The 27,434-nt window shown below is 42.1% G+C and overlaps 1 protein-coding gene and 1 long non-coding RNA gene across 3 annotated transcripts; both read right to left on the bottom strand.

Moving 5' to 3' along the window:
- Nucleotides 1-315: 315 nt before the first annotated feature.
- Nucleotides 316-4,483, bottom strand: LOC306798369. Its single transcript, XR_013773326.1, has 2 exons — nt 4,171-4,483; nt 316-758 (listed from the first exon to the last, which is right to left on the bottom strand). It is a non-coding gene; the product is annotated as an uncharacterized lncRNA (long non-coding RNA).
- Nucleotides 4,484-5,047: 564 nt separating this feature from the next.
- Nucleotides 5,048-27,160, bottom strand: EPHX1 (epoxide hydrolase 1). 2 transcript variants are annotated; one of them, XM_079298379.1, is made up of 9 exons: nt 27,008-27,160; nt 16,451-16,635; nt 14,872-15,052; nt 12,493-12,720; nt 11,555-11,684; nt 10,745-10,959; nt 8,616-8,724; nt 7,534-7,659; nt 5,048-6,075 (listed from the first exon to the last, which is right to left on the bottom strand). In XM_079298379.1, the coding sequence occupies exons 2-9, from the start codon at nt 16,628-16,630 to the stop codon at nt 5,850-5,852; spliced, it is 1,395 nt and encodes a 464-aa protein (XP_079154505.1). In that variant the 5' UTR covers nt 16,631-16,635; nt 27,008-27,160; the 3' UTR covers nt 5,048-5,849. The 2 variants fall into 2 exon arrangements, with proteins under 2 accessions (XP_079154505.1, XP_079154504.1); XM_079298378.1 differs by lacking the exon at nt 27,008-27,160 and adding an exon at nt 17,103-17,156.
- Between the last annotated feature and the right edge of the window lie 274 nt (nt 27,161-27,434).

Genomic DNA, 27,434 nt, shown 5'->3' with positions numbered 1-27,434 from the left:
CTGAGCCAAAAGCAGATCTTTGTTCTGGCTAAGTTTCCAAGTGCTCCAGTGTAGCAGTAGGCCATGTTCTTTCTGTCTTTTTACAGAGGTCCAGTTCCCAGCTCTGCTTGCCCACACATGCTGGCAGCACAACTGAGGCTTTCTTGTGTCTGTTCTGAGGATAATCTGGTTATGAGCTTTTTACTTTTGAAAGACTTCTCTTCAAGAAGGTGGGCTTGTCCCAGCAGCAACAGACCAGAGTTTTCACCTGGCTTTTAGCAAAAATGAGGTGAGAGGCAGAAGATTTGGGGATAAAGGAGCTTTATCCCAAGTCTATTGAGTACAAAGAAAAGACACCGTTTATTGTCTCAAAACTGCAACAATATAAGAAATGCACACTTTTAATTCCAAATAATGGCCACGTGACTTTCTGAAAGTGGTCTTGCAAATTCCTTCTTTGTCTTATCTAGACAAGACTTCTTGAAGGATTCTGCTTGTCACCTGTCTATAACAGCTGCAAGTGTCTGTTTCAGATACTTCAGAAACACAGAAGTTGTTTCTTTTTCTTTCTGAGAACAGCTGTCTGAAGGATAAAAACAGAAAGGAAACAACTAAAAGTAGAGAGACTGAAGATTAGGTCATTATAATGGAACATTCTTCCCTATAATTTTTTGCTTCTTGGGTGAAGTCCTGGCATTTGCTCAGTATCCCACATCCTGTTGGTTAAAATGGAGCATCTCAGCTGCAGCCAATACAAATTCAAATAGAAATGGGTGGGACTGTAAATAACCAAGGAGAGAAGGAAATTTTTGTATCTGCTCCCAGACTCAGTGGTTAACTGAGTGCTGGTTAATAATTAATGAAAGCACTCTTCTCAGAAATGATGCTGAAGATTGAGTTCTGGAAGTCCAATGTATGGTATGTCATAAGGTGCTCCTAAATAAAGCAGGAGCCAGATTTTGTTGCTGTCTCATCATTACTGCTGTGTGGTTGTGAACCTCCCATTTTTATGCAGTGGCACAAAAGGGTGAAAGTTTGTGATAGAAATTAGGTTTTGAAAGGTATCTATCTGTTGCCTTCTTGGATGTTCATTGAAATTTAAAAAGAAAAAAAGTTGCAGTACAGGAGGAAGACTGAGAGCTGAGGAAATTTAAGAAATGTATTTTTGTACACAGCTGGCCTCCCTTCTGTATGAAAATCTTTCATGCATTTGGTGCTGGTTTATGCTTGGATTTTCAGACTGATTGGCTTTTTTATAGCCTGCTCTCCTGAAATGAAAAGCATTGAGTTGCTTCTCTCAAATGAAGATGTTCCATGTCAAAACTTATTTGGAATTCTACAAAGGGTTTTTTTCTAAGCAAATTATCAGTATTTTTCCTCCTCCATCTACAGACACAGATAAATAAAACCAGCAGCTCTCTCCACAGATGAAAATTGAAAAACAAGTGATTTAAAGAATTGCTAAATACCACAATTTGGTTGCAGGCATTGAAATACTTTATGATAGGATTCTAGATTTAGAGACTTAAGTAGGGTTTTCTTGTTCTTTTATGTTTTAAATCTGTAATTACAAAAATGTTCCTAAAATAGGAAGAATTCACTCCCTTTTGAGATGAGAAATCAGGATCTGCTGGGAAGAAAATGGGAGAAATTGAGAAATCAATCACTTGAGCACCTTTAAGAGGAATCATTTAAGTTATTTATCATCAAAAGAAAGAGGGTGGAAAAATTAGGAGAATGACATCATCTCTGTTCTGCAGTGGGTTCTTCTGCTCAGTTTGTGAGATATTGCTTAAACCTTCTTTCCCTCTGGTTTCTCTGAAATATTAAGGATTGCCTTCTGATCACAGCAAAAAGCCTTATTAACCACAAAAGTCTTGAGGTATAAAAATACTTCCACTGAGGCAAAAATGCAGGGGTGGACCTTAGCTCCCTGAAGCCTGTACAAAAATTCCTAGAATTCATGAGGTACAAATGTGTTTGCACACAAAACCATCTCAACAATGCAGGCTGAACAAAGAGCTTAAGAACTGTTGGTTCTTTAGGTGCTTGACAGGAGTTTGTCCCTTTGTGTTTCTGCTCACCTCTTCCCTGTGCTGCACTCCCTCTGGTCACCTGCAGTGGTTTGAAGTACTGCTGCAAAGGATTATATTTCATTTATTTAAATATCTCTTATTGTTCATAGTATCCTCAAAACTGCTGACATTCAGTTATTAAGCACAGGGAGGGCACAAACATCCTCAGCATCTTTAAATCCAGCCAGGAAGATATTTGGAAGCCTGAGTTTTGGACTGCACCTAGCCAGGGGAAGGAGCTGTCACTCACCACAGACCTGTTTATAAATATCTGCTCCAGAAGACAGCTGACAATTGTAATGGGGCTAATTCTTCTAGCAGCTCTGGCATAACACCATCAGGGCTGTCTGGCACTGCACAGGGTATTTCTTCCATGAAAGAAAACTAATCCTGAGCAAGACAGTTTTAGTGTGACTTATGTTCCTTGAAGTGCTATTACAGCAAGTAAAACAAGCAGCATCATTTCTCAGTGTTTTAAAATAAGCTATACTGAAATCAATATGGATTTATTCCTTGTCTCTTTCCACAGCACCCAGGAGGAGCTTTCCACTTCTTTTTCAGACAAAAATGTATCTTCATTTAGTGCATATTATGTATTGCACCTGCTGGAAAACAGAATTGTGCATTTGATTGACTGCCTTGAACCTGAGTCCTGCCCCTGAGCAATTGCAGCTGACTCAAGTGGTGATGACTGGTGCCCTTCATGGATCTAGAGCAAACTCTGATGCTAGGCTTAACACATCCTAATTTCTTTAAATGATGGATTAACTTCATTTTTTTTATGAAAGTGTGATTTCTATTCATGTGGGTTTTTTTTTCATTAATGATCTGAGTAATGCCTGACATTTTAGTTTAATGTGTATGAAGTCCTGTCTTGCTATGTAAGATATCCAAAGGCTGCATATGGTGATTTGGGTTTTTCAGGGCATTTATGCAGTTTAAAAATCAGAAGTCAAATTTGGTTGTACTGTGAGTTTGTTTAGCTGGAGCTGTATTAAAAGATTATGACCTTGCTTGTATTTTTCCATACCAGAAGCAGACACTTTCCAAAGCACTTCAGCTGGGGAGGAAGAGTGCAAAGTGTTTATTTTTAGTGGAATTTACATGGTTCCAAACCCCTTATCAAGACTCTGAATGGGCTATAACTGGATAATTAAAAAGCAGAGTTTAGATCAGCTACTTTTGGTTTTAGCGTGGGATAAATGCATGTTTTGGAGCAACTTAATGTTGCAGGGCTTTTAGGACAGCAGTTTCTTTGAGCAGAGACTTTGGGGCAACTTTGGGCCAGAAATTGAAGCTGCACTAAGAAATGACCCTGGACCAAAACATCACCTTTTGAACACTAAAGTGTCACCAGATTCTGTGTTATCTGGAAGGCTGTAGCTACTCTTTCAGAACTTTATTCCCAACAAACAGCTCAGCCAGCCCAAGAGCATCAGATCTGGCTTTTTTAGAGAAAATCCCCAGGCTGAATGGCAGGTCCTCAGCTGGCTGACATAAATAAGAACAATTGTAACAGAGCAGGGACTCCTGTACTGCTTCTATTACTGCAATAGTCTGATATGCACTTACTTGCTAACAGAAATGTTAAAACTATTTCTGGTTATCTGTACCAAATAATTGTCTGTAGTCAGTACCAGAGAGTATCAGAAGTGACTCTGGATTCACTCAAGGTGCTTGTCAAATCCAGATCTCAGGCTCCCTACAGGATGAGATGCAGATGCTGACACTGGCTCACAGACACTTCATCAGTGTTAAACCTTGCACTAAAGGTGATTGGATTTGGTCTGTTTTGCTAAAACCAGAGGGTTATTTTAGAAAGGGAAAAGGAACTGAGGGCAGGTTTTGCAGCTGCTGTAAGATAATTCCATACTTTTTCACTTTGTCATAGTATTTCACTGCATTTTTATTTAACTGTAGGTAAGTAGGTGATGAGCAATAGCTGCTGCTAGCTGTTGGCTTAAGGTTGGAGAAGTGTGACATCAAAATTCAGAATAAACTCTGCTATATATCAGGTGTTTAATTATCATTTCTAAGCCCTTAAAATCTAGATCTTTTAAGTCCAAAGTTGTCTCTCTTTCAGGCAGCAGTTTATCAAACCCTAAAGAGCACTTACCTGGTGAGCAGAGCAGGGCAGGACAGATTTGTGCAGGAGGGTGTGAAGTGGTGCCTGTAGCAGCTGTTCTTGTCAGACATGAGCCAATTCCTCCTGAATTAAGAACCCTCTTTCACTGTGCTGCTCCTGAAAAAAAGTTTGGGCAGGGTCTTCTCCAGGGAGAGTCTATTTCAAAGGGAATTTCTCTGTTTTTTCCTCCTGAGTGTTCAAAACAGACTGGCCTGCATCACACAGCATTTTGCAAATGTGAACACAAACTTTGACTGAATTAAAGCATTTACAAGTAAGCATGGAATTAGTGCTCACTGCTATTCTGGAAAGGGAGAAAGAGGTCTCATCTCTGCTCAGAAAACTGATCCAGGCTGGTTCACAGCCCTTCTGCCTGACTTTCTGTCAGGGTTGGTGGTGGCTTTCAGCACTAGGATTTGAATGTGCCCAGCAGGAGAATCCCCTTGCCTTTTGTGAAACAAACTATGTGGTATGCTTGAGTCCAAGGCCTTGTGGCATGGAGCTTCTGATCTTAGTTTCCATTTCAATTAAAATTGTGAAATAATATTAATCCATGCAAGTGTTATTGATAGATTGTATTCTGTGCTTTCAGAAGTAGAGAAGGACATCAGAAGTGACTGGAGAACAAAACCACACAGAAGTCAGTCATCTGGATATGGTCTAAGACCTGTTTGAAGCTCAGCTGCACACACTAGGGGCAGGAGCTGTAAAGCCATACTGCCCTTCAATTTTCTTTGAGCAGCTTGCTTTCAATCTGACCTTTGTGACAGATGCAGTACAGAATTGATAGGTTCTGAGCTGATGCTTCTCTTAGCTGGTACCAAGCAAAATCTCAGTTGTTAAAAGAATTAAAAGAAAGACAGAGAAGTAATTAAAAAATTTAATGTACTTTTAATTTTGAATTAGTCATATTTTTATTCTTTAGTAAGAGGTATTTACAATACCCTGCCAAAGCAGTACAAAGCCACAGTGTGTTGAGCCTACCTAAAGGATTATGATTTAAGGTAAGAGTACAAATTCAGTGCAGAGGTAACTGGGGCTGTAGTTACTCCTACCCAGCCCCTTCTCTTGGTCTGAGCTACAGGCACCTGCCATGTTTCAGCTTCTCCTCACATATCCCAGGAGCCTGGCACAGGGCAGTCCAGCTTCTTCCCAGCCAGGAAGCTGCTATACAGCCCAGGCTGGAAGAGAAAGGCAGCCAGCAGAAGGCAGTTTGATTCATGTTGATTGATTGATTGATCCACTCATGCAAGTTAAGTCCTGCCAGGCTGCTCCCCACTCTTTATGTGAGGAACTTCATACTCACAGCAACTCAAATTTTACTGCTGCCATAAAAAAAAGAAAGCCTTTCCTAACAATTAAACTGTTACCAGATATGTTAATAGTTGTGAGGTCTATTTTTCAATCTCAAAGCAAGAGTCTAGTATACTACAAAACATGTTTCAGAAGATACACAAGCACTCTTCATGCTATTTCCTTAGCCTAGCTGAACAAAACAAAACAAAAAAAAATCCATTGGTCCCCATGGCATTATCTCATGGAGGTATACTGCATTTTTCTTTCTGACCTTGCTCACATCTGGTCAACAATAAGATCTAATTACATGGATTAAAGTAGACTTAGCCTTGTACATGTACTAAGCTAAAAGTAATTACCCTGCTGTTTCTTAGTTATTCCCCTTTCTTTTTCCAGAGTTGCTCTTTTTCTACTTTGTCAACGAATTGCAGAATATCTTTAGCAAGAAGCTCAGGTTCCTCAAAAGCTGCGAAATGGCCCCCTCGAGGCATGAAGTGGAAGGTGACAATGTTGGTGTATTTCTTCTTGGCCCAAGCCTGGGGTGTGTGCAGGATTTCATTAGGGAAGGAGGCAACGCCGGTGGGTACCTGTACTGTGAGCCTGAGGGAGGAGAAAGAATCACTGTAATCTTCCAAACACTTAAATCAGCAACAAATCAAAAGTCCTAAGGAAATGTTCCTAAACAGTTGAGCACACTCTTGTTAGGCATTAAAAATTTGACTTCTAGATCCTAAAACTGAAGACAACACTCTAATTGCTAAAGAAAAAAGCTATTTTTTATTTTTGCATACAGTGATATTAAGGCAATTCTGCAAGGGATCCAGGGCATGAGGCTCAGAAGCAAGGAAAGGGAGAGGAGAGCCCTAGGAGGTGGTGGGCAGCAAATTTCCTCTTGCACACAGGGCTCAAATTAAGGGACAAGCACACAATTTGATAAGAGCTGGAGAGAGATTTACAGAGAAGATAACCACTCAAATATGCTAAGCCTGGCAGGACAACTGGAGGGTGGGCAGGAGATGAATTACTTCATGGGGGGATAGAAAAGAAGAATACTAATAAATTAGACTAGTTCAGAAGCAACATTTCTATATGTGAAACTATGCCTTGTAAAACAGCTCTTGCTTTTAGCAGGCACAAATGCACACTACAAAAAATTCTGCACACTAGGAAATGTAAGGAAGCAACTGGATTTGAGAGATGTGAATGATCTGTGCTTGTTATAAGAACCACATTTTCTAGGTTTAAATATCCCAGCTTATCTTTAAATAAACTGCCCTGTCAGAAGTGACAGACTTTCAAATGTAGATACAAAATGTGTTGGGCATTTCCAGTAGACACTGGAAGCCTGAGGTCAGAACTTTACACAAGACTTTGAGACTCTGTCCTCTAGGCACATAGAAACCCACACAGCTCATCTCGTGCAGGCAGAACCAGAGCAAGACACTACCCACAGCATAGCCACAGTGACTTTCAGGAACTGAGTCAGCTTCCTGGGAGTATCATTTCTCAGTTAAATAAATACCATGGCACTAAGCTGTGGTTACAAATACCTCAGGGCAGGTTTAAGCCTCACTCAGACTCGAGCTGACACAAGTACATGCAGCCAAGCTGCTGTCTGGAGAGTCTGAGCAGCAGCAGGCACATCAGTCTCACTGACTCCTGCATGATGCACTTTGTCAGCAGGTTGAAGTTGCTTCCAAAGGAAGAACCTAAGCCTTTTGCAGAAACAGGAAAAATGTGTCTAGAAAAGTACTGAAACGACAATAATCTAAACAAAACTATGTGACTCAGTCACAGGCTGATTTTGTAACTGAAATAAAACTGGAAAGTGCATGGATACACCGTGAATGGGAGATCCTCAAGCAGTGCCTCCAGTCAGATCTCCTCACTGATGGCTCAGGATTCCTACCTAAGCAGAGTGTTTTCCCAGCACAGCACATACCTCAACTAGGGAGGCTGTCTTGCAGTGTTTTTCCTCAGCATCCAGAAATCTATCAGGCATGCAACTATAAAATTAAGATCAGGATGAAATATTTCAAGAGAAGAAGCCACACTTACTTTTCATGTTTCTGTGTGCCTATCCCCTTCTGCAAGTTTTCTTTGTAGAAACGCATGGAGGAGACAATGCAGCCTGACACCCAGTAGATCATGATATTGGTGAGCAGATCATCCAGGCTGAACTTCCTGAAGAGGCAAGCCAAGAGATTGCTTAATTAGAACTGAAAACTGATTTGCATCACTTGGTTTAGTTATAAGGGGGAAAAAAAAAAACGTTATAGGAAAAAATAGTGGTTAAGAGTGGAGAGGTGAAGTTATTACTCCCCCTCTGTCTGCCAGTGACCAATTAAGGACCAATTAAAGGCTTTCAGACACAAACTGGGAAGTCACATTTTAACTCCTACACAGAAGGCAGATTCCAGCAAGCACCTTATGCTCCAGCATGGCTGTGTCTCCTGTCCACAGACTGGGAGGGTGGGAGCAGAACAGCACATGCAACAGCTTGTGCCATTTATTAATGATAATCTGAAATGCTACCATGAGCCTTCAACAGAGCCCTCACACACCAACATGTGCTGTAAACAGTGCATGTTTCATATAAAACTATCAGCTGTATGCAGTGCAAACATTCCATGCAAATCTGCTGCCACTGGGTCTTTCCATAGTGTACCCCCTCTCTCCATTCCTGCCAGGTAGTTCTTCAAGGGGATTTCAGCTCTGATTTCTGCTGCACACTAAACATAATCCTATATTAGCAAATGGTAGGTAGATGAAGGAGTAACCATCAATCCAAAGCCAATTCACAGAGAGCTGATTGTTAGTATTATAATGAATCATGAGCTGCCAGCCTCTTAATGTGGGTTAAACTTTTGGATTTTTGTCCTAATGAGATTCTTCCCCCAAGTCAGTTTTTAATATCCAGGAGTTGCAGGGTGTATTTCTTTGCTAGGAAACTGAAGTGGGAAGGGAATCCATCACCCTGCATGGCCTGGCTGCCTCTCTGTGTGCTGGAGCTCAGCCCTGCACCAGCTGTGGTCACTACAGGCTCCCTGAGTATGAGGTGACCACTTCAGGCAAACATCTTCAGCTGTGACTCTGGACTTAGTCACCTCATCCAAAATGTCAGGAGGGAAAGGGCTTACCTCTCTAGTCCTCCATCCTCTAGATTCTGGAATTCTATATCAGTCCATGAAGAAAACTTCTCCAAGATATATGCAGCCAGTCCCACAGGAGAGTCATTCAAACCACAGCCTGTAAAGGAGGAGGAAAATTTAACTGTAACTGATACCCAACAGAGTGTTAGAGAAGCTGCCTTATAATACAGGAGATGTAACTTTACAAAGCTGTTCCATCAGCTGCTCTCTTAAATAAAGTAGTACAATGAGTTGGAGCCATTTAATGCCAAATCATAGACTGAAAGTATCTGCAAACGAGCAGGCTCCACATTAGCTCACACTGAACGTTTTTTGAACTGATGTAACAGTATTGGATTTCTGCTGGCTTTTCTTTTTTTCTGGTAAGCTAATAAGATTAAGCTCTATGTGCCAAGGAGGGTTTGCCTCCATTAATCTGGAAGTTGTCATGAATTAAACAGCATTACAGAGCCAAACTCCACATGCCTACACATGACCAGGAGGATTTGCAGTATTATCTAACAGCAAAAACATTTTAAGGATTATTAGAAAGTCATTAAGGAACAGCAAGGCTCTGCTAAATGGTCCATCCTCTGAATTAGCAATAGCAAACTGCCTTCATGTGGAACAAGCATTCATATAGATTTTATAGCTTGCTTCTCTTGGACAGAAAGAACACACCTGCATTTGGAACTCTGATCACATCCTAGTGCTGTGAAATACAGGGACTGTATTTTGGAAAACTGTCCCAGCTTCTCAGTAAAACATGAGAAAAAGCTGCTTCCCAAGGAACAGCAATGTATTTGAAGTTCCATCCATGCCTTCCAGGAAGGTGCCTAACACTGCAGCTGGCACAATTTCATCAGTAACTGCTATTTAAATGTGACAGTGGTGTTTCACTTATTAAGCAACTGCCACTGATGACTGAAACAGCAAATGTTTGAAAAAATTCTGTTGAGCACTTTCCAGATGAGCTGGACATGACAAGCAATAGCCTGTTCTCATCTCACTGTGAGTAGAATATATCTGTTCACACAGAGAAAAAATGGCATTGGTTCTCAGAGCACTTGGAATGCAGACACTTCTGTCAGAAATGTCTTCAGAGTGTTTTCCTCCTTTCAGGAACCTGCCACTGCCCTGCTCCTCATTCTTTTGTCCTTTGGTGAACTGCAGGAATGCTCCAGTTCCCAAAGCATGAACTGGCTTCTGGTTCCCAGCCTGCACAATCTGCTCTGACACGAGACTGGCAAAGACAAGAATCAGCCAGAATTCTTTTTGAAAAGGAGCATGGCTTAGGCATCTTTCAGATATCAGCTTCCCCTCTCTTTCCTAAAGCACAAAAGACTGGCAATTTTTAGAAACCAAAACTCAATGGAAGAAAAATTATTTTAAATCCATACAATTATTCTTTTGCCTCCACGTTTTAAGAACATACCTGCCTCTGTAGGTAAGCTTATTGAAGACCATTAAGAAATATTTCCCTTAGCTCTGTTTTTAATAAAATCCACCAGTAAATTGCTGCTGCACCAAACTAAAATGTAGTCAGTACTCTTGACTCAGTTGTCCAATTTAGTCACAAAAGATGTTTTTAAAATAGAAACACTTAATACTCAGATACTTAAAGCAGTTAAACCATCTGAGTGACTAGCTCATGTAGAAAGAACATTCATAGGTAAATTCTTTTTCCATGAAAGTCTGTAATTGATTCACAACAATGAGAGAAAGTGAAATTTTATTTTACTTCTCAGGAATTACTTATTGCTGTAATAAATAAGCTACATTGTGTGCTGAGACAGCTAAAAGCTTCTTGTAGTTTACATTACTTAAATGTGATCCATTCTCTGAGAAGAAATTATCTTTTGCTCTCAGCAGAGCTGCATTTGAAATGGAATTACAGTCCCCAGTGATAGCAGAAGTGGAAAAATATTAAATAATCTATTTTATTTATGAAAACTGGAAAATTAGGTCAGTGGCACTTGGAGCATGCTCAGTTTTGGACATGCAGATACACTACCAAAAAACTTATTTTCTGCATATTTTGAGCAGTCCATTTTGTTTGTATGCAAATACAACCAAAGTGAAGAGACTTAAATATTCTGAGCTCATAAAAGGTTGTGGGGTTTTTTTGTTTGTTTTACCAACAGTGTCAGGCTTTGTAGCCTGTATGTGAGCATAGCCAGACTCAGCCAAGATCTTGTAGAGCCCTTTTTTCAGGAAGGGGAACATCCTCCTGACATCTTCATCCTGGAATCCAAAGAGCCCTGGGAAGTAGCGGCCCAGCAGGATGGAGAGCAGGTGAGTGAGTCCCAGCTTTGAAACTGAGACCATGTTTAAATGGAGACCTTTCACATGGCTAAAGACAACAGAAAAACACCACAGGTTAACAAAATGTTAACACGAGTTCAAAGTTGTCTGCAGAATCATTGAATATCCTGAGTTGGAAGGGAGCCACAAAGATCATCAAAGCCCAATTCACAGGACAGCCTCAAAAATCACACCCTGTGCATGAGAACTCCTTGCCAGGCTTGGTACTGTGACCTGCAACATTTAAAATGTATTTTAAAAATGGACATGCTTGAATTCCAGCCTGCTCATTACATCATGACCTCAGCTACCCTTTGCAGTGTGGCTTTTCACAAAAAATGACAAATTAAAGGGACAACTGTCAGTAATCAGCACACACTCCAGAGCACTCAGCCACACGTCCTCCTTTTTTCATTGCAAGTAATTGTCCCACTCCAGACCTCAGTGAGGCCACTACAAAACTACTGCACAACTGTTTGAAAGACAAAACATTCAATATAAACTAAGGTATGTAGTTTTGGATCTTTGCTTAACACTGAGCACCAAAGAGAGAAACTGCACAGTGAGGACTTGGGCAGGAACTGCCAAGTGCACAGGAAATAACTATTCACACAGTAAAAGAGCTGCACCAAGGGGATACTCACTTGGGAGCTATCTGGGCCAGGTTGGTGCAGATGAGCCAGCCCCAGTCACCACCCTGGATGTAGAACTCATTGAATCCGAGTCTGAGCATCAATTCATAAAAAACAGAAGCAGCACTCACAGAGTTGAAGTCTGCATTAAAAGAAAAGAACACTTTTGTTGCATTAATTGCACCCACACTTCCAACCCTGCAACACTGATTCTCCACATCAAGCTCCTCAAAAGCTTCAAGCCCATTTCTCTTGCCTGACTGTAGGGAAGCCCTTGCTCAGCAGCCAAGCATAGAGAGCAAGCAGAAACCATGAGGAGGACAAACTCCAGCCTTTGTTGCAGACCTCTCACTGCTCTGAACACTGACCACAAAAATCATAGCCTGAGAGCAGAGAAAAGCAAGCCCAACCTTCCCCAGGTCATTCACCTGCACATGCAATTAAATACTAAAATCAATATCACTTTAAACACTACCTTGCTTCAATTTGCTGCAGCTTGTGTTTGTGTAACTCCAAGCACAAGCTAAGCAAGCAGGTATTTGGCTGCAATCTGCCATGTGGATGCACTAGCTGCTTTCAACTCTTCCTTCTCACCTACCTGCACAATGCTGTTGAATGTGGAAGCAAAACACCCAAAAGGAGCAGTAATAAATTAAATTCAGCCTGCCTGCTCACTCATAGACAATTCATGGATGCAATTACAATTATTGAGTTGTCACTTCCTAGCTTTTTATGGTTCTTTTTAAATTATCTACACACTGCTCCAGAAACTGGCCAGTGATGTCACCCAAAGCCACCCTTATCTCCCTCCTCCCACAGGACACACAGGATCTCTGTTTCCTCTCTGGGAAAACAAGAAGTGTGTAGCAGGAGTTGCTGTTCTGCTGACAGAGGCTGCCTTGCTGTGAGACTGGGCTTGTGGAGGCTCAGTTTCTTCTTCTGTGTCATACCTTTTTTGTGGGGTGCTTCTGAGAAACCATAGCCAGGGATAGATGGGCAAATGACTTCAAAAATGTGCTCGTCACCGAGGCCGTGGCTTGCAGGATCCGTTAGGAGAGGGATAATTTTGTAAAACTCATAAAATGAGCCAGGCCAACCATGAACCATTAACAGTGGCTTTGCAGCCTTGCCTTCAGGCAAATGAGGAGGCTTGACATGAACAAAATGGATATCAAGGCCTGTAGAAACAAAATAATTAATTAGCATGCCCAAATTTACCTTGACACTGCAACTTATCACAGAACTGATTACAAATAAAGTCCCTTTTTTTTTGTTTTTTTTTTTTTTTTTGTGAGTGCCCAAAGACACTGCACCTCTCTGGATACATTTACCCTTATAATGGGCAATTAAGTGTCACAGCAGCCAAATGAGCTTAACTCTTTCTGTTTTAAAATAAATTGGCAAATTAAGACAAAGAAGTGAAGCAATCTACCAACGGTAACACAGTGACTCACACAGCTTACAGGCAGAGGAGACAATTACATCATTTAGCCCAAGTGCTCTTAAATTTTACCCAAATGTATGGCACAGGATAGGCTTCAGTCAGCCACAGATTTCTCTTCCTGAAAGGCCTAAAATTGCAGCTCCAAGGCACCAAGATACAGGGTACCCATCACAACTTGCAGTTCACTGGGGGCATGAATCACTTTCTTCATTTTGTGCATGCCTTACTTCCCATTTGAACAGTATCTGGCTTCTGTCCCCAGCCACTGACGCTAAAAGCTACAGCAAAAGGAATTTCAAAAGCCTTCACTAAGTGTTCTGCCTGTGGAAACCTCCTGCAACCAGGTCACACATCTTAACTGCAGATAAACCAGTAATGTCTCACTAAAAGAGATTTAGAGTATTCATTACCTTTTTAAGTGAGTAAATGAAAACAGGAACCTACATTCTAGTACCAGTCTCCTACTTGTTGAATGAAAGGTAAAATCTGTGGTTTCCTTCCAAGCAGGAAAGCCTGACACAGCATTGCACCACCTGCTTCAGGTGAGCTGCTCTTCCTCAAACCAACTTAAGGCTTTGTTTTCCAGAGAACAGGAATTTGCTCCCAGCAAAGCCTGAATGCCTCATTTCTTTCATGTATTTAAGCATATTTTACTCACATCAACTCCAATTCACCAGCAATCCCACCCTCTTTCACTGACTTGAGACTTCCTCACCCTTGACACTCTGTGAATCTCTGTATTCTCTGAAAAGCTTTCAAGTGATGACAGAAGGTAGGAATCTGATACACAGCATGTTTGACCTTGTCTTTTCATATCCCCTCTCTGCAATCTTTCCCAACACAGAAACTCCCTTTCCATTGCTATACATAGTGCATTGTCCTTAGCTGCTTCTCCCTTTCTAGTCCCAAATGGTGCTTTTTTCTTCTTTTTTGAGAGAAGACCTTCTGGTTTCATCTTTTCCAACACTAACCATCATTTAAATAAATGCTTTAAACTCTAACCACCAAGTAGCACCATTTATTGTCCCAAATCCATTTAAAATATTATGGCAAACTGCACCTTTTGAAATAACACCCAATTTTGGGTGTATAAGTAGAAATGGAACAAAATACTCTGTAAAGGTTAAATTTTGTCATCATGAGAGACAATTGCCTGCTGTGCTGTAGATCTACAACTGGACCCAAGCAGTGCCCTAAATCAGCCTGACCAAGCTCCAGCACCCACAGACCTCGGCTTGAATTAACTCTTTGGAAAGGTGCAGAGTGCTCTGAATGAAAATAAACCATTCCCTCACACCTGGCAGCACATCAGCCCCAGGGGACAGGCACTGTGCACTCCCTGGGAATGTCGGAGGAGGAGCAGCAGAGCACATCTGCCCTGCCAGGCAGGGACAGGCTGCCCAGCTGAGGAGGGCAGCCAGGCTGATGGCTTCACTGTGACAGCAGCAGCTGGGGAGCTCCATGGAGCAGGGGGAGACATCTGTGGGAATTCCTGCATGACTGCATGCAGGGCAGGGAACATGTGCACATCTGAAGATCTGCTTCTGCTTCCAAACACCCGTGCTTGGCTCCTGTTAACACCAGCTGAGAGCCCGCTCATGCACAGGGAATTCCATTTGTCATTCCTTGTCCTACAGGCTTCAGTTACAAGGAAGGAGTTCCCTGCTCCTTCAGCAGTGATGCCAATGATCCAGACCTTGGCAGTCAGGGAGCAAAATCCCTGTGACACAACCAGAGCCTTCTTCCCACCAAGTTCTCTTGCAGACAAATTTATCTATTGCTTATATTTAAGCAATATCCATATAATTTATCTATTGTTTATATTTTATTATTTTACATTATATTATTATAATTTTAATATTGTTTGTATTTTAAAGCTACACACCTTGAATCTTTGTTTTGAATTGTGGGTACTTGTTGAGGACTTCAACTTGTTTCTTCCAATTGAACTGGTTTTTCCAGTAGGACACAATCTTCCTGAGGTGCACTGAGTTAGTTCCATAATGGAAGCTGCTGTTCTCCAGTGGTTCAGTGAATCGAGCCTGGTCAAGTCTCCTAAATAAATCCTACATGGAAAAAGAGAGAGGATACCTTAAAAGCACTTGTGTCTGCTGTCCTGGGCTGTGTATGGTTTCTAGTTATTCCCACATGAAATGAGACAATGGAAATAACATCTCTGATTAGACACCTGTGCCTTTTGCTGATGCTCCTTCAGCTGTTCCCATTCTTTTCCTCCTCCAGATGGCCTCCTTCCTCTTCCATCCACAGCTGTTCTCAGCCTTTGTTCTGCAGGGCTGCCTAACCTGTCTGCCAGGCTGAGAACCACAAAGGGCAGGATGCTCTGCTGGCACTGCTGTGGCTTCAAAGGGTAAGTCTTGCTGCCTTTCCAGGGTACTTTCCTCACAGTCAATGCATGAACCCAGCCCAAACCTATTGCTTTCTTTCCCAAACCCAGGGCTGGGAGGTCTTCACCAGGAAACAGGCAGAAGGATTTTGCATAGACAGAAAGTTGGTGAAACTAGACTGAAATTAAAGTTTGCCAATTTTGAATGACAATGACAGTCACCTTCCCACTGCACTTCAGGGGTACAGGGGGTGCAAGATCACTCCAAATCACTCAGCAGGGTAAAACAGCCAAGAGCCCCTTCCCACGGCCAAGAGAACCACAGATCAGCTGAAAGGCAGATCTGGAAATTTAACCCTGCTCAATCATCTTTAAGTTAGAAATTATCCATCTTAGTGTCTGCAGTGTAAGGAGAAAACATAATGGAGACCAATGTCCCTTGATATTACTATGAAGGGCAAGGAAAGTGTTAAAAAACCCAGGTCTGCTGAGAAATTAGGAATCCATTATGAATTAATAATATGAGCAATCCCATGGGTATTGTTTGAACCATGACTCCACAAGGATCTATGAAATCGTTCAATCTCTGGCTTAAACACACACAATCAAAATCTTTCTATCCAACAAATTCTGCAACGTATGTGTTTACTGTAATTACCACAGTAATTTAGTGTTGACCAAAGTAGACTATTAATTACAGAAGAATCAGCATCCAACACAGCTGCAAACATAAAGGAGTCAAGAAAGGAGGTATTTGTAACTGCTTTGAAAAGAAAGGGGGGGAAAAAAGACATTGTTCTTATTCTGCTCTACACAAACTGAGGAAAATGCACAAACAGAAAAACAGAGTTGAGTAATCTGTAATATGATTTTTATCTTTATTAGGCTTTGCAGAGTAGGTTTATTTACCAGCAATCATGCAAGAGCCAGCTGAGAACAAAATTACACAGTGAGATCTGCTTATTCATACCTATCTTCTGAAGTACTTAAAAATCCCCTCCCCCAATCCCTGGCCATCACTGGCACTCTGTTGGTTCAATTTAAAAATTACTTCCAAACACATTCTGCATCTATTTGGTCATTCCTCCCTTCCCTCCCCCCAGCACAGAGATTTGCTTACACTCAGCTCTTCCTCTGTGGTCTCCACCTTAAAGGGCCGAATACTTGAGTCCTCTTTAGTCACAGGCTTTTGTCCCCTGCCCCACCACCCATCCTTGAAGGGCAGTGTCTCTTCTTTCTTCTTGGAAAATAAGAAGTAGATGAGGAGTGTCCCCAGGACCAGGAGCACCTCCAGCAGCATAATGCCTGCAAGAGAAGAGCAGAACTCTGGTGAGGCCAATCAGCTCAGAGAGACACACATTCTTTGTGAAGAGTTTTCCCTTTTTAGACAGGATTCCAGCTACAGGATGTTCTGGCACTCACATGATATCAATACTTCTGTGAAATTTCTGAAATAGAATGTTTTAACCTACCCAAATGAGGAAGAATTGTTTTAAATAAGAGGCACATAATAAAAACAGAACTCAAAGCAAGTAAAGAGATAATGTTCAATAATTAAATAGCCATTATAATGTAAATATAACATAACTTAATAATTACTACTATATGAATCACAATTAATTTTTCTTTCCTCTGAACCTCCAGATCCCCCACAAATCCCAAGGCAGAGTATCTCTTCAGCAAGGCTTACACATCTACTGCTGTAGATTCAGAGGGAAAGAAAAGCAAGACATATATACAGAATAAAAAGTGAATAGCATGAGGGCAGCCACCTTGTACCTCCCAGTCAGCCAGGAAATGGAGCAGGAATTTATTTGCACAACCCTTGAACAGCAGTGCAAAGAGCACTTGGACCTTCCCTTTCCTTCTCCCTGTGAACTCCTTTAAAGAGAGAACAAAAGCCCATGCTCTAAAATGTGATCACATTCCCAAGTGACAAAATTCTGTCAAGGTGCAGAACGACCTGATTTCCCAGCACATCTGCATAACCCAGCTGCAAGGCTGCTGTGCTTCAATCAAACAGAGCACCCCAACAAAAAAAAACCTGAATATATATGGACTATTTCATGCTGCAAGTAGAAAAAACACTTAGACTTTCTTTAATAATTAATGCTTTCAAGCATGCCTTTAGCTGTATGAAATGTTTGCAAGGTGGTCTGGGGAACAGTACTGTCATCATTTTAATGCATAATTTTGAAGAATGTCTTGCTTCAAACACTGATTTGCTGGGGAATTGCTAAAGCACCAAGTATTTCAAAACTTCTGTAGGGCAAGGATTGTTCATGACCCAGAACGTCTTCATTCTCTCTAGAGCCAGAAGGTTTTGTTGGTTTTGCTGCTGCAGAGTAATTTGATGCTCTGGAATGGCTAAAGGAGTCATCAGAATGCACCAAATTTACTCCTGGATTAAAATAGGAATTTTAACACAAGTCAATGGGAATTAGAGAAGGAATTAAACTGAATGGAATCATTTAAGTGCCTTTATGTGACAGGACAGGTTTTAGCCAACTTCTTGAGTTTAATTTTGTAATGGCTGACAACAAATAAATAAATAAATAAATAAGTCAAGATAAGCACCCATAAAACATTTGTACAGAAGACAGGCACTGTGCAGATTGAACAAGCTAGAAAAAAAAAAAATAATCTATTTTACATACAGGCAAGTGCTACAGCTTTGAAAGTGCCTGAATCCTCAGAGGCTGGAGCTATTGGGAATGATAGGCACTGAAAAAACTTAATCTGTTTATTTGTTTCACTGGTACTTCCATAATTTCTGCCACTTGTTTTTCTTCACAATGTTATCTGGAGCACAAGACAAGATTCTCTTCCCACCTTTATAACACCCAGGCCATAACTCACCCCAGAATGAAAAAGTTTATCCAATTTTACCTTGCCTCAGCACACAAACCAATGCAGTTTAGGAGCATCCTGAGCACAATTAAGCTTTGCTGCAAAGCAGAACTGCAGGGGCTTCTGGAAACCTCAGAGCACTTTACACAGAAATGGTACCACAGCCTTTTATAGCATTTCTTCTCCTAAACCTTCATAGAAGAAAACAGCAACTTCCCCAAAATCAGAGCACAGCTTGGGCCATAGCTTGGGCTCTAGCCTAGACTAGAAAGGTTCACCACCATAACTGTGAACACCCAAATTCCTGGCCAGCTCCACTCTGTTTACAGACCCCCCAACAAGCAGAAGCTCTGCTGTCAGCTCCAGACCCACAAACCCTCATGTCCTAAGGCCCTGGAGTGCCCAGAAATACAGAACCATTCCTGCTGCCTCCATCTGCCCTCAAGAACACCTGAGAAAACAGAATTTTTGCAGCAGAAGGCCTGGGCAGGGTTTGTGTGTGAATGTGTGGATTTTGCAGAACTCGCTGTGTGAACAGACACCCATTTCTGCAGTGAATTCCAAACAGACTTGAAGATGAGCTTGTTTACAATCCAATAGTAAGTGCCAAAATCAGCTTCAGGTCTGAGAAGAATCCTGTCTTCTATTGGGTCTGGTGACAAATTGATTTGCATGAGATGTCATCCTGACTTGGAAGAAGCTGCCTCTGATGTTGATTGGATTATTTTTTGCTAACAGAGAGAGACTCTCTGTATTCAATCTCTCCCAGCTCCCTTGAAAGTGCAGGTAAAGCTGCTGATTGTAATGAGCACAGGACCCAGAGCTCCAACTGTGTCACACTTTTCTGTGAGTGCCCAGGAAGGGAAGGACCAAGTGCATCAGCAGGATTTTAGCTCTCACCAATTTGCTCCAGTGCATTGTTTTGTGAGGGAGGAGCTGCTGGGATGCAGCAGGTTCCTGCCAGCCTGGGCTCAGAGGAGGCACTCACAGCAGTGATTTCTCCAGTTCACTCTTCAAGCTGCTTCTCTGGAATTCTTGTGTGTGGTTGGAGCAGCACAAAGCAGCCTCAGCTGCACCTGAATTTCCTCTGCTAATCATTGCTGAGATCTGTGGTAAAATGGAAGTGATCAGCTCCTCAACATTTGTTCCACGATGCAGCAACACAGCACCATGAACCTGGAAGGACCAACAGGTACAACAACACTTTTCTACCCTCAGTTTTCAGAGAAGTCAACAAAGTGCTGGTGGTTTTATCATCTGAAGCCTCCTGATGCAGCCACACTGGCACATTGCCTTTATAAACCAGTGCTTCAAAGGGAGCTCGTGTTTTGGTTTGGCTTTTTCCTCTTTTTATGTGACCAAGGGCAAGACCTTATAAGGAAATATTTCCATTTGTTCCATGGTCCTTAGGCTCTGAGACTTTGCTGTACCCCAGGGTGGATATTGTTTACAGACAACACTTAAATACCTTAGACAATACTTTTATCCTAAAGAGTTCAAGGAGGAATGTTTTGGGTTTGCTGCTTCAAAAATATGTTTTGAAAGAAAAATGTTGAAATGCAGTGGGCCCAGTAAATAGCCCAAAACCAAGCTCCTCTTGAAGGCTGAGCACATCATGTGAAATATGTTTGCAAGAAAACCCTAAAAGTTCCTTACAGTGTCTCACTGCTCCCTATTGGAAACACTCCTGGTTTTCAGCACCCTTTTGCATTTTGATTTGTCCCCTAACTGTGCATTAAGATCAGAGCTAAGGGGTCCACAGCAACAGAGCAATTATGATTTACATCAAAGCTATGTCCTGTCTTTTGCTTTGTCTTCATCAACACACAGAAAGAGATGCCCCAGAGGACAGTGCTCTGTATTTTCAGTAAGGTCACCTATGAAACAACTTAATGGCAAAATCCCCCTCTCCTTCTATGAGTAACCATCCTTCTTAGCCTTGCAGCATTAGAATCCATCTGAAACGTGGTTTTGGAGAAAGAAGCAACTGTGCAGGCCTTCAGCTTAATGCTGGAAATGCATTCTGGCCCAAACACAACCCAGCTGCAGCAAATTATGCACAACACCCACAGCTTTGAGGGTGCTACCAAATCCTGCCAGTGCAAAACTGCTGCTGCATGGCTGAAGCAAGAGCTGTGAGACTCTGCTGCTTTCAGAGTTAATCATGCCTTAGGTTAATAACGTTTTCTCTCCAAGACTGGTTCACCAGAACACTGCAAGGTAGCTCAGAGCACTCGGCTCACTCTGAGAGATACAAGGTTTATTGATTAATAATTACTCTGCAGGAGAAACAACAGCTCAATTTAGAAGTGATTCTTCTGTTTATTTTTGTTCTCTTACATAAGGTCCCACATCAGGCTTTACCAAGTAGGCACCTCTCTGCTGCAGCATCTTTGTTTACACTTTGGTTTGCCCAAAGAGCAGCAATTGCAGGTTACTGTTCCCAAGAAACTTGGGAAGGAAAAACAATCCCACTGAAGGACTTCAAAAACTCATGGCACCTGTAAAAGTGAGCACTGCCACAGCTTAAAAGGAACTAAGACAAGGCACAGCCTCACAGCTTCACCCCCAGTCTATGTGCTACCATCTCCAGGCATCACATTTTTACCATCATGTAGCACCAGAAACAGACAGAAAACCATCAAGTCCCTCGTAGGAGAAAATCTTCCTATTTCTGTAGTTTATGGAGCATTATGACAAGCTTGAAAATAGCTTAGCAACGCAGAAATTGCTTTGCCTACAAGTGATAACATCTCCCAGGTGAGCATGAAATGCAACATTAACGTTGTAGGGGAGGAGGAAAGGCAGGCATGGGATGAAATAAAGCATCCTACGCAGGAAAGCAAATCAAAGACAGGAAATACAAATCCAACAGAGTTTCTGGCTTGTCTCGATAAGAAATTTAGCATTTACATTTTTTATTGCCACGGGGAGGTGGCACACAATGCTATCTCCAAAACAGCAGGAAGAGATGATATCATCCTGTTTTACAATTATTTTTTTTTCTACAGTGTTCACAATCAGAAATTAGCCAGTATAGAAGGAACTTAATTAGAAGGCTACAAGCAAGGAGTGAGGTCACGTCCCCAAAGCAGTGAAACCACACTCTGTCAGCCCCCCCAGGAGAGGGGCATGCTGCTCCCAAGCCAGGGTTGGGGTATCATGCTGAGGAGCACCCCACACCCATGGCACTGAGGCACTGCTCCCGTGCAGTTCTTCACCTGCTTGGTCCCTTGGATAACAGGAACAAGCAACAGGGCCAGTTTAAGCTCTGGGGGTGCCCCTGTGCATCACCCAGAACTTGCACTGACAGCACCTGTCCTTCCAGGCACGTTATTCCAGGGGAGTGGCTGAGCACCTTACACAACATTCCCACCTCATTTTTCCTACAATTACAGTCCATTGTTAACTCCCCAGTACTGCAATGAAATCCCACAGGCACTGAGACCCAAGTCTAGCTAAGCATAAAAGAAAAGTAGTATGGGACCAAGTCCACTGTTACCCACTTTGCCTCACTCAGGAGCAGCAATCATATTTATGCAACCACTGGCCAGTCAAAGTTCAGATCCCAATCATTATTTTAAATACTGCACACCACTTTCTTAAGAGGAAGAAACTCAATTTACAGTAACACGTATTTAAGCAACATTACTTGCTCTTTCAAAGCCATGTCCCACACATTCTTCCACGCTGCTTAAAAACATGATTCATTTATCTCAATTTTCCTTGTTTTGCTTCTATTATGCTTGAACAAACACACTCCCTTTCAAGAGCCTAAAAAAAGCCTTTGGGCTACATAAACTCAAACTGACAGAATCCAGCCTGGGATCTGTGTGATGCCCATTATTGTGATCTAATGACTGTGTGCATGATTCAGGAGAAAGGAGATGCACTCTCCATCTGCAATAATTTCTGTTTAAGACTCTGCAGACAGAAAAGCCATGAAAGGATTCTTAAATCAGCACTGCTCAGTCATGATAATTAAGGGTGAAAGAACAGTTCAAACGACCATAATAATGCATTAAGGTTAGATCATGCAAAGATTTTATCCTATTTATCCTACCCAACCTTTATTCTATTTAATGACCCTCAATCCCAGCAAGAACAGGTTTTCTGCACAGGTGCAGAGAAGTGACAATAGCCTGGCATACAATAGAGGGTGAGCACTGCTGAAAGCTCTCTCAAATTCCATCTTCCAGTTAAAAGAGGGAAGGATACCATGCCACTAACAAGTTTTTTTAAACAATTCTTAGCCACTATGCAGCCAACTAAATGACACAGTCCAACAGAGTCCAAACAACATCTTGAGCTTTACTTCAACATTTCATTCCTAGTGTCTGAAATTATGAACAGCACACGGTTCTGTTTTGCCTTCCACTAGAGTTTCCAGCAATAATGAGGCTCACCTCCTCTTCCTATGCCAGCATCTGCATTTTACAGAGGAGGTGGAAATGAACCAAGAGTTTGAGATATTACAGATAAGGAAATGAGATCGAGGTAGTTGTTCCTCAGGCCTTAAGGCAAATTTGGGCTCTATTTTTAGCTTCACCAAATCCTCCAGTAGTGAAAAGGTTCCCCTTCTTCCCTGCCATGGTGTTATTGCCAAAGTTTTGCCTGCCCTGATCTCCAGATAAGACTTGTTTTCATCCCAAACTGCTTGGTGGTACAGCACAGCATGTCCCCTTCTAATTTCTGCAGGATCTTCCATTAGTTAAGTCTCTTAAGATTCTTCCATGAAATCAGGGAGGCAAAGATCTTTTCAGCTAGCAGATTTACAAGCTTTCTGTATTAGCACTGTTAGAAAACTGTGTTACTGCAACCTTTAATTATTAAAACATGCAGAATTTATGTATATGTGGTGCTTTAGAGGGGAAAAAAAAGAGCACAAGCAGTTTGAGGTACGTAAGAACAAAGTACATGACAACCCTTCAGTTAAAAGAAGGTGTGGAGATAGAAACGATGAATATAAAGACTGCCAGAGGAATTTTCTGGCAAACTGCAAGACAGATGAGGTGCACACTGTGAATTTAAATTAGGATCATGACTCCAAGTAGTGAGGGCAGCATGAATGAAAATGTGCTCCTTCCCCCATGATGTGAGATTCCCTCTCATCTCTGTGATGCCAGACTCCTTCCCCCCTATTTCCATGAGTGATGTCACATTCCCTCTCCCCTCTGAGATGTCCCAATCCATTGTATCTCTGTGATGCCAGACTCCTTCCTTCCTTCTTCACTGATGCCAGACTCACTCTTCTCTGTGTGTGACTCTGTCCTTCCTCAGTGTGAGATGACCTCAATCCTCTGTGATGTCCAATTTTTCCACGTTTCCTCCTTTTTCTATGATGCCACCATTCCTCCTTCCTCCATGATGTCTGACTCCCTCTTAGCACTGTGATGAGATTCCTTACTTCATCTATTGTTTCAGATTTCCTTCATTTTCCAGGACACCAGACTCCCTGACCACAAAACTCAGAATATTCTGAGTATAATGCAAGAAATGTGCAAAATCATATACAAGATAATCAATTCATTTTGCCTAGAGCTGTAAGTGCAAAAGGAAAAAAGAATATTAAATGTGACTATGGAAACAGGAAGAGATCAAAACCTGTTAACTCTCTACGAGGACTTCATTCCCAATGAGGAAAGGAACTTTGAATGATGCCAGAGGAGGGGAACAGATGGTAGTCATCATTTTCTGTCAAATAACTGCAACACCAAAAGGATGTGCCAGAGTAAACATGTAACAAGAACAATTCTTGCTACTTTATATCTCTCTTAATAACAATATTTAAGTTCTGTTTGGATTTGTAGCCTTCATGTAGAAGGCTGTACCCACCAGATCAGAGCAATTAACACTCTTGATCAAGCACCCAGGAGGGCTAGGTCCTCCAAAAGAGCTTGGGCTTTGATTCATCACACATGGAGTTTCACCTGAGAGGAAGACTTGTCTTCTGTCAGACAGCAAAGACCACCCAGGCTGCAGACACAGAACAAACTGGGAGAGCAAGAGCTGTGTGACTTCACCACATAATTCACATGATGAACAAAATTTCAATAAATGTGAGGAGAATTGCTTGAGACAAAGAAAGAACGACAAAACACAAAAGTTTGATGAGCCCTTTCTTGTCCCATGGATTACACCTAATAATCTCCCCCAGAAATGTTTAAAAAAACAAAAAAAACCATCCAAAACTGGAGGGATGTTAGGTAACAGCTCACTTTTCAGAGCTCCTGTTCATTAATCCAGCAGGACCACTCCATAAACATGGTCACAGGTAATTCCTTCATTCTGGCAAATGCACTGTGGAAAAGAACAGCTAAGAAAGCATGGTTACTACAATTCCCACAAAACTATTCCCAGCCCTGCCAATCAGAAAGCATTTAATCCATAACAACATGCTTAAATATATATAAAAACTGAGGATGCTGATTCAAAAAATCAGCCATAAACCCCAGGGTGTATTCAAATCACTGTCAGCCATCCTGCCATGTCTAGCATGACCAAGATATTAGAGCAAATGCCACTTTATAAGAAGATGTTTTGTGCTTTACTATTTATGTAAATACCCATTTACACACACAGTGATGCTTTTAATTAAAAATAATGTGTTCAGAGGAAGAATCCAGGAGTTTTTCAGCAGTAGTATTCAGAAGGGAAAAAAGTATTTTCAACATTAATTACAAGCAGACCAAAGCTCTTCAGAGAGAAGCAAGATGCTCTACTTTCCCAGTGACTTTTCTTCAGGGCCTTACACAGTAATTAGAGATCTATTTGCCACATTTGGAACTTGCACTTTAAAGAAGACTGCCCTGGTTCTGGGATTGTGCATGGCATGAAGAAAATATTCCTGCAGGCTCAATGAAACAGTGCACACACCACCACAAAGGTAAGGCTTTACCTCTGCTCATCTGGCCACAGAATTTGAATATTCCAACTATAATGCAAGAAATGTGCATAGGAACACGTAAGATAATCGATTTACTTTGCCTAGAGCTATAAATTGAACTTCACCTACCACCCTCAGCCCTGCTTTACTGCTTCTCCAATGACAAATTACTTGACAAACTGTTACTGAAGCAACATGAATTTCTGGGAGTATTACCATTCCAAAATTATTACCCCCAAACAGTTTAATTTACCTTTTGTAATTACTCAGAACAAATTGGTCCTTCCATTAAGGAGCCTGAGCTTGTTTCACAGCGCTTACAAGATTAAAACATTGCCATTTTATGCCTAAAAATACTGGGTAGGTCTGAAAGCTTTGTTTAAACCCTGGATAACCAAACAGACTGAAAAGAATGGTATTGCCCTACAGAATGACCAAATACACAAAAGCACAGCAAATCAACAGGGGGCAAAAAAGCCTTTTAAAACACCCAGTAATCCAAAACCTATTTTGGGCAATTTATACAGGCAAATTGCAAGTGGATTCTGGCTGCACTGGTTGTTACCAACTGTGCTCCATTTCAAATTATTTACTTCAATAATATGATCACACAAAAAAACCAACAAACTCTGGGGAAAATAACAAGCCAGCAGAGTTTAAGCAAATCACACACAAGTTTTTATATTAATTCAAACTGGAAAAGATGTAGAACAAAGAGCCATGAACTTGATACCATGCCAGGACCTTCCCCACAAAGACTTCAGCTCTGACAAAGATCTAATCCCTGTCCTTGGACAACTTCAACTGTGGATTGATTTTCAAAGCTGCTTAATTGCTTTTGGGGCCTATCTTCCATCGATTTTTGGTAAGCATTAGCAATCTGTGCACTCAAGGCTCAGCTTTAGCTTACTTCAAACAGGAGTAATATCTGCTTCAGGGGAGAAGCACAGCATCTCCAAAGAGCAGTGCCAATCAAAACATGAACCCTGCTTCTGTGGCTCTCTGAGACATTGAGACATTTGTCTCTTTGAGACATTGGCTTCTAAGACTGATCCTATCCTAAAATTACTAGGCAATTGCTCTTATTTTAGATAAAACCAGGCTAGGAAGAAAAAAGAGAAAGCAGCCTAACTCAACAGAGTTGGAAACTTAGGCAATGCATTTGATAACGGTATGTTTTAATTCCTGGGTAATCAAAATCCCAACTGAATTCTGGCAAACTAAAACCAGCTTGAGCAGAGTACATAATTTGCTTAGTCTTTGGAGATTGTTCAGATATGCAACAAAATACAGGCATTAAACTTACAAGGTTTTCTTCTCATGCCTAAAATCCTTGTTCAGCGAAGGGAATTATGCATAAAATACTCAAACTGTTTTCAGGTCTGGCAAAATTATCCATAAATAAATTTCAATTTCATAACCCCGTTTAGAAATGAGCAAATAAACAAAACCGAAACAATTTACATGCCAACAGTTAAAGCCACTTACTCGAACTAAACGGGGAAACCTGGCCACATTCCCGAGGAACGCTAAATAAAATTGTTGTTTCCAAAAGGGCTGGTCATGGACCAGCTTATCATGGACCTTACCCTGGAAAAGCAGCAAGCTGTTGGGAATGCCACAAACGCCCCTTTATCAGGAACGCAGACTGGGCCCTTCCTGTTCCCGAAATCAACAAAAAGTCCCCGGCCGACCCACTGCGTTATTCACACTCGAGCTATTCCCGTTGTTAGACCCGCGGAGCAGCGGCTGCGGATCCCAGCGCGCTCTTCACATCCCGGCATTGGCTCCCGCGGGCTGGGACACACGGAACCGCTTGGGAAGCGCTTTCCTCTCCCGTACGGGAAGCTGAGCGACCTCTCCCCGCCGGGACACCCTCGCATCCCACCCGGGAACTTCCCCAGACGAGGTGCCGGGACGCGCCCTCCCCGCCGCTCTCACCTGCCGGGCCGGAGCAGCACCGCGCTCCCGAACCTGCGGAACCTCCCGAGCCTCCGGGGCCGCCCCCAGCCCGGCCCGGCCCGGCCCGGCCGTGCCCCAGCTCTACAGCCCGCCGGGAGATGTAGTTCCGCAGTTTGTCCCCGCGGTTTTGTCCCCGCTGCAGCCGCTGTTGGAGATCCCGCCCGGGAGCCGCCCGAGCTTTCCAGCAGCGCTCGCTGCGCGCAGGACTCGGGAGAAACACGGGCTGTGCCCGACAGAAGGGAGACGCTGAAAATGCACCTAACGGGGCTGCTTGTTCTCTAAACCCTCTTGGGCAGAGAGATCTAGAAAGCCCCAGAAGGTCAAGCTGTAGCAAATCATCCCACAAGGGATCCCTTCCTCATCTCTAAGGCTTTTCCATTCAATCTCAGTTTTCACATATTACTTC

The sequence above is a fragment of the Erithacus rubecula genome (assembly GCF_903797595.1).
Source record: "Erithacus rubecula genome assembly, chromosome: 2".
NCBI classification, from domain to species: Eukaryota; Metazoa; Chordata; class Aves; order Passeriformes; family Muscicapidae; genus Erithacus; species Erithacus rubecula.
Note: the sequence above shows the minus strand (reverse complement) of the source record. Positions and strands in the feature narration are given on the sequence as shown.

Excerpts from the sequence above, each read along its gene's own strand:
- EPHX1 (XM_079298379.1), bottom strand. The coding sequence starts at position 16,630 with ATGCTGCTGGAGGTGCTCCTGGTCCTGGGGACACTCCTCATCTACTTC. Across the intron at positions 8,725-10,744 it reads TACAAAGCCTGACACTGTTG|GCTGTGGTTTGAATGACTCT; the intron begins GTAAAACAAACA and ends CCTCCTTTACAG. Across the intron at positions 7,660-8,615 it reads GAGGATGGAGGACTAGAGAG|GAAGTTCAGCCTGGATGATC; the intron begins GTAAGCCCTTTC and ends TTGCCTCTTCAG.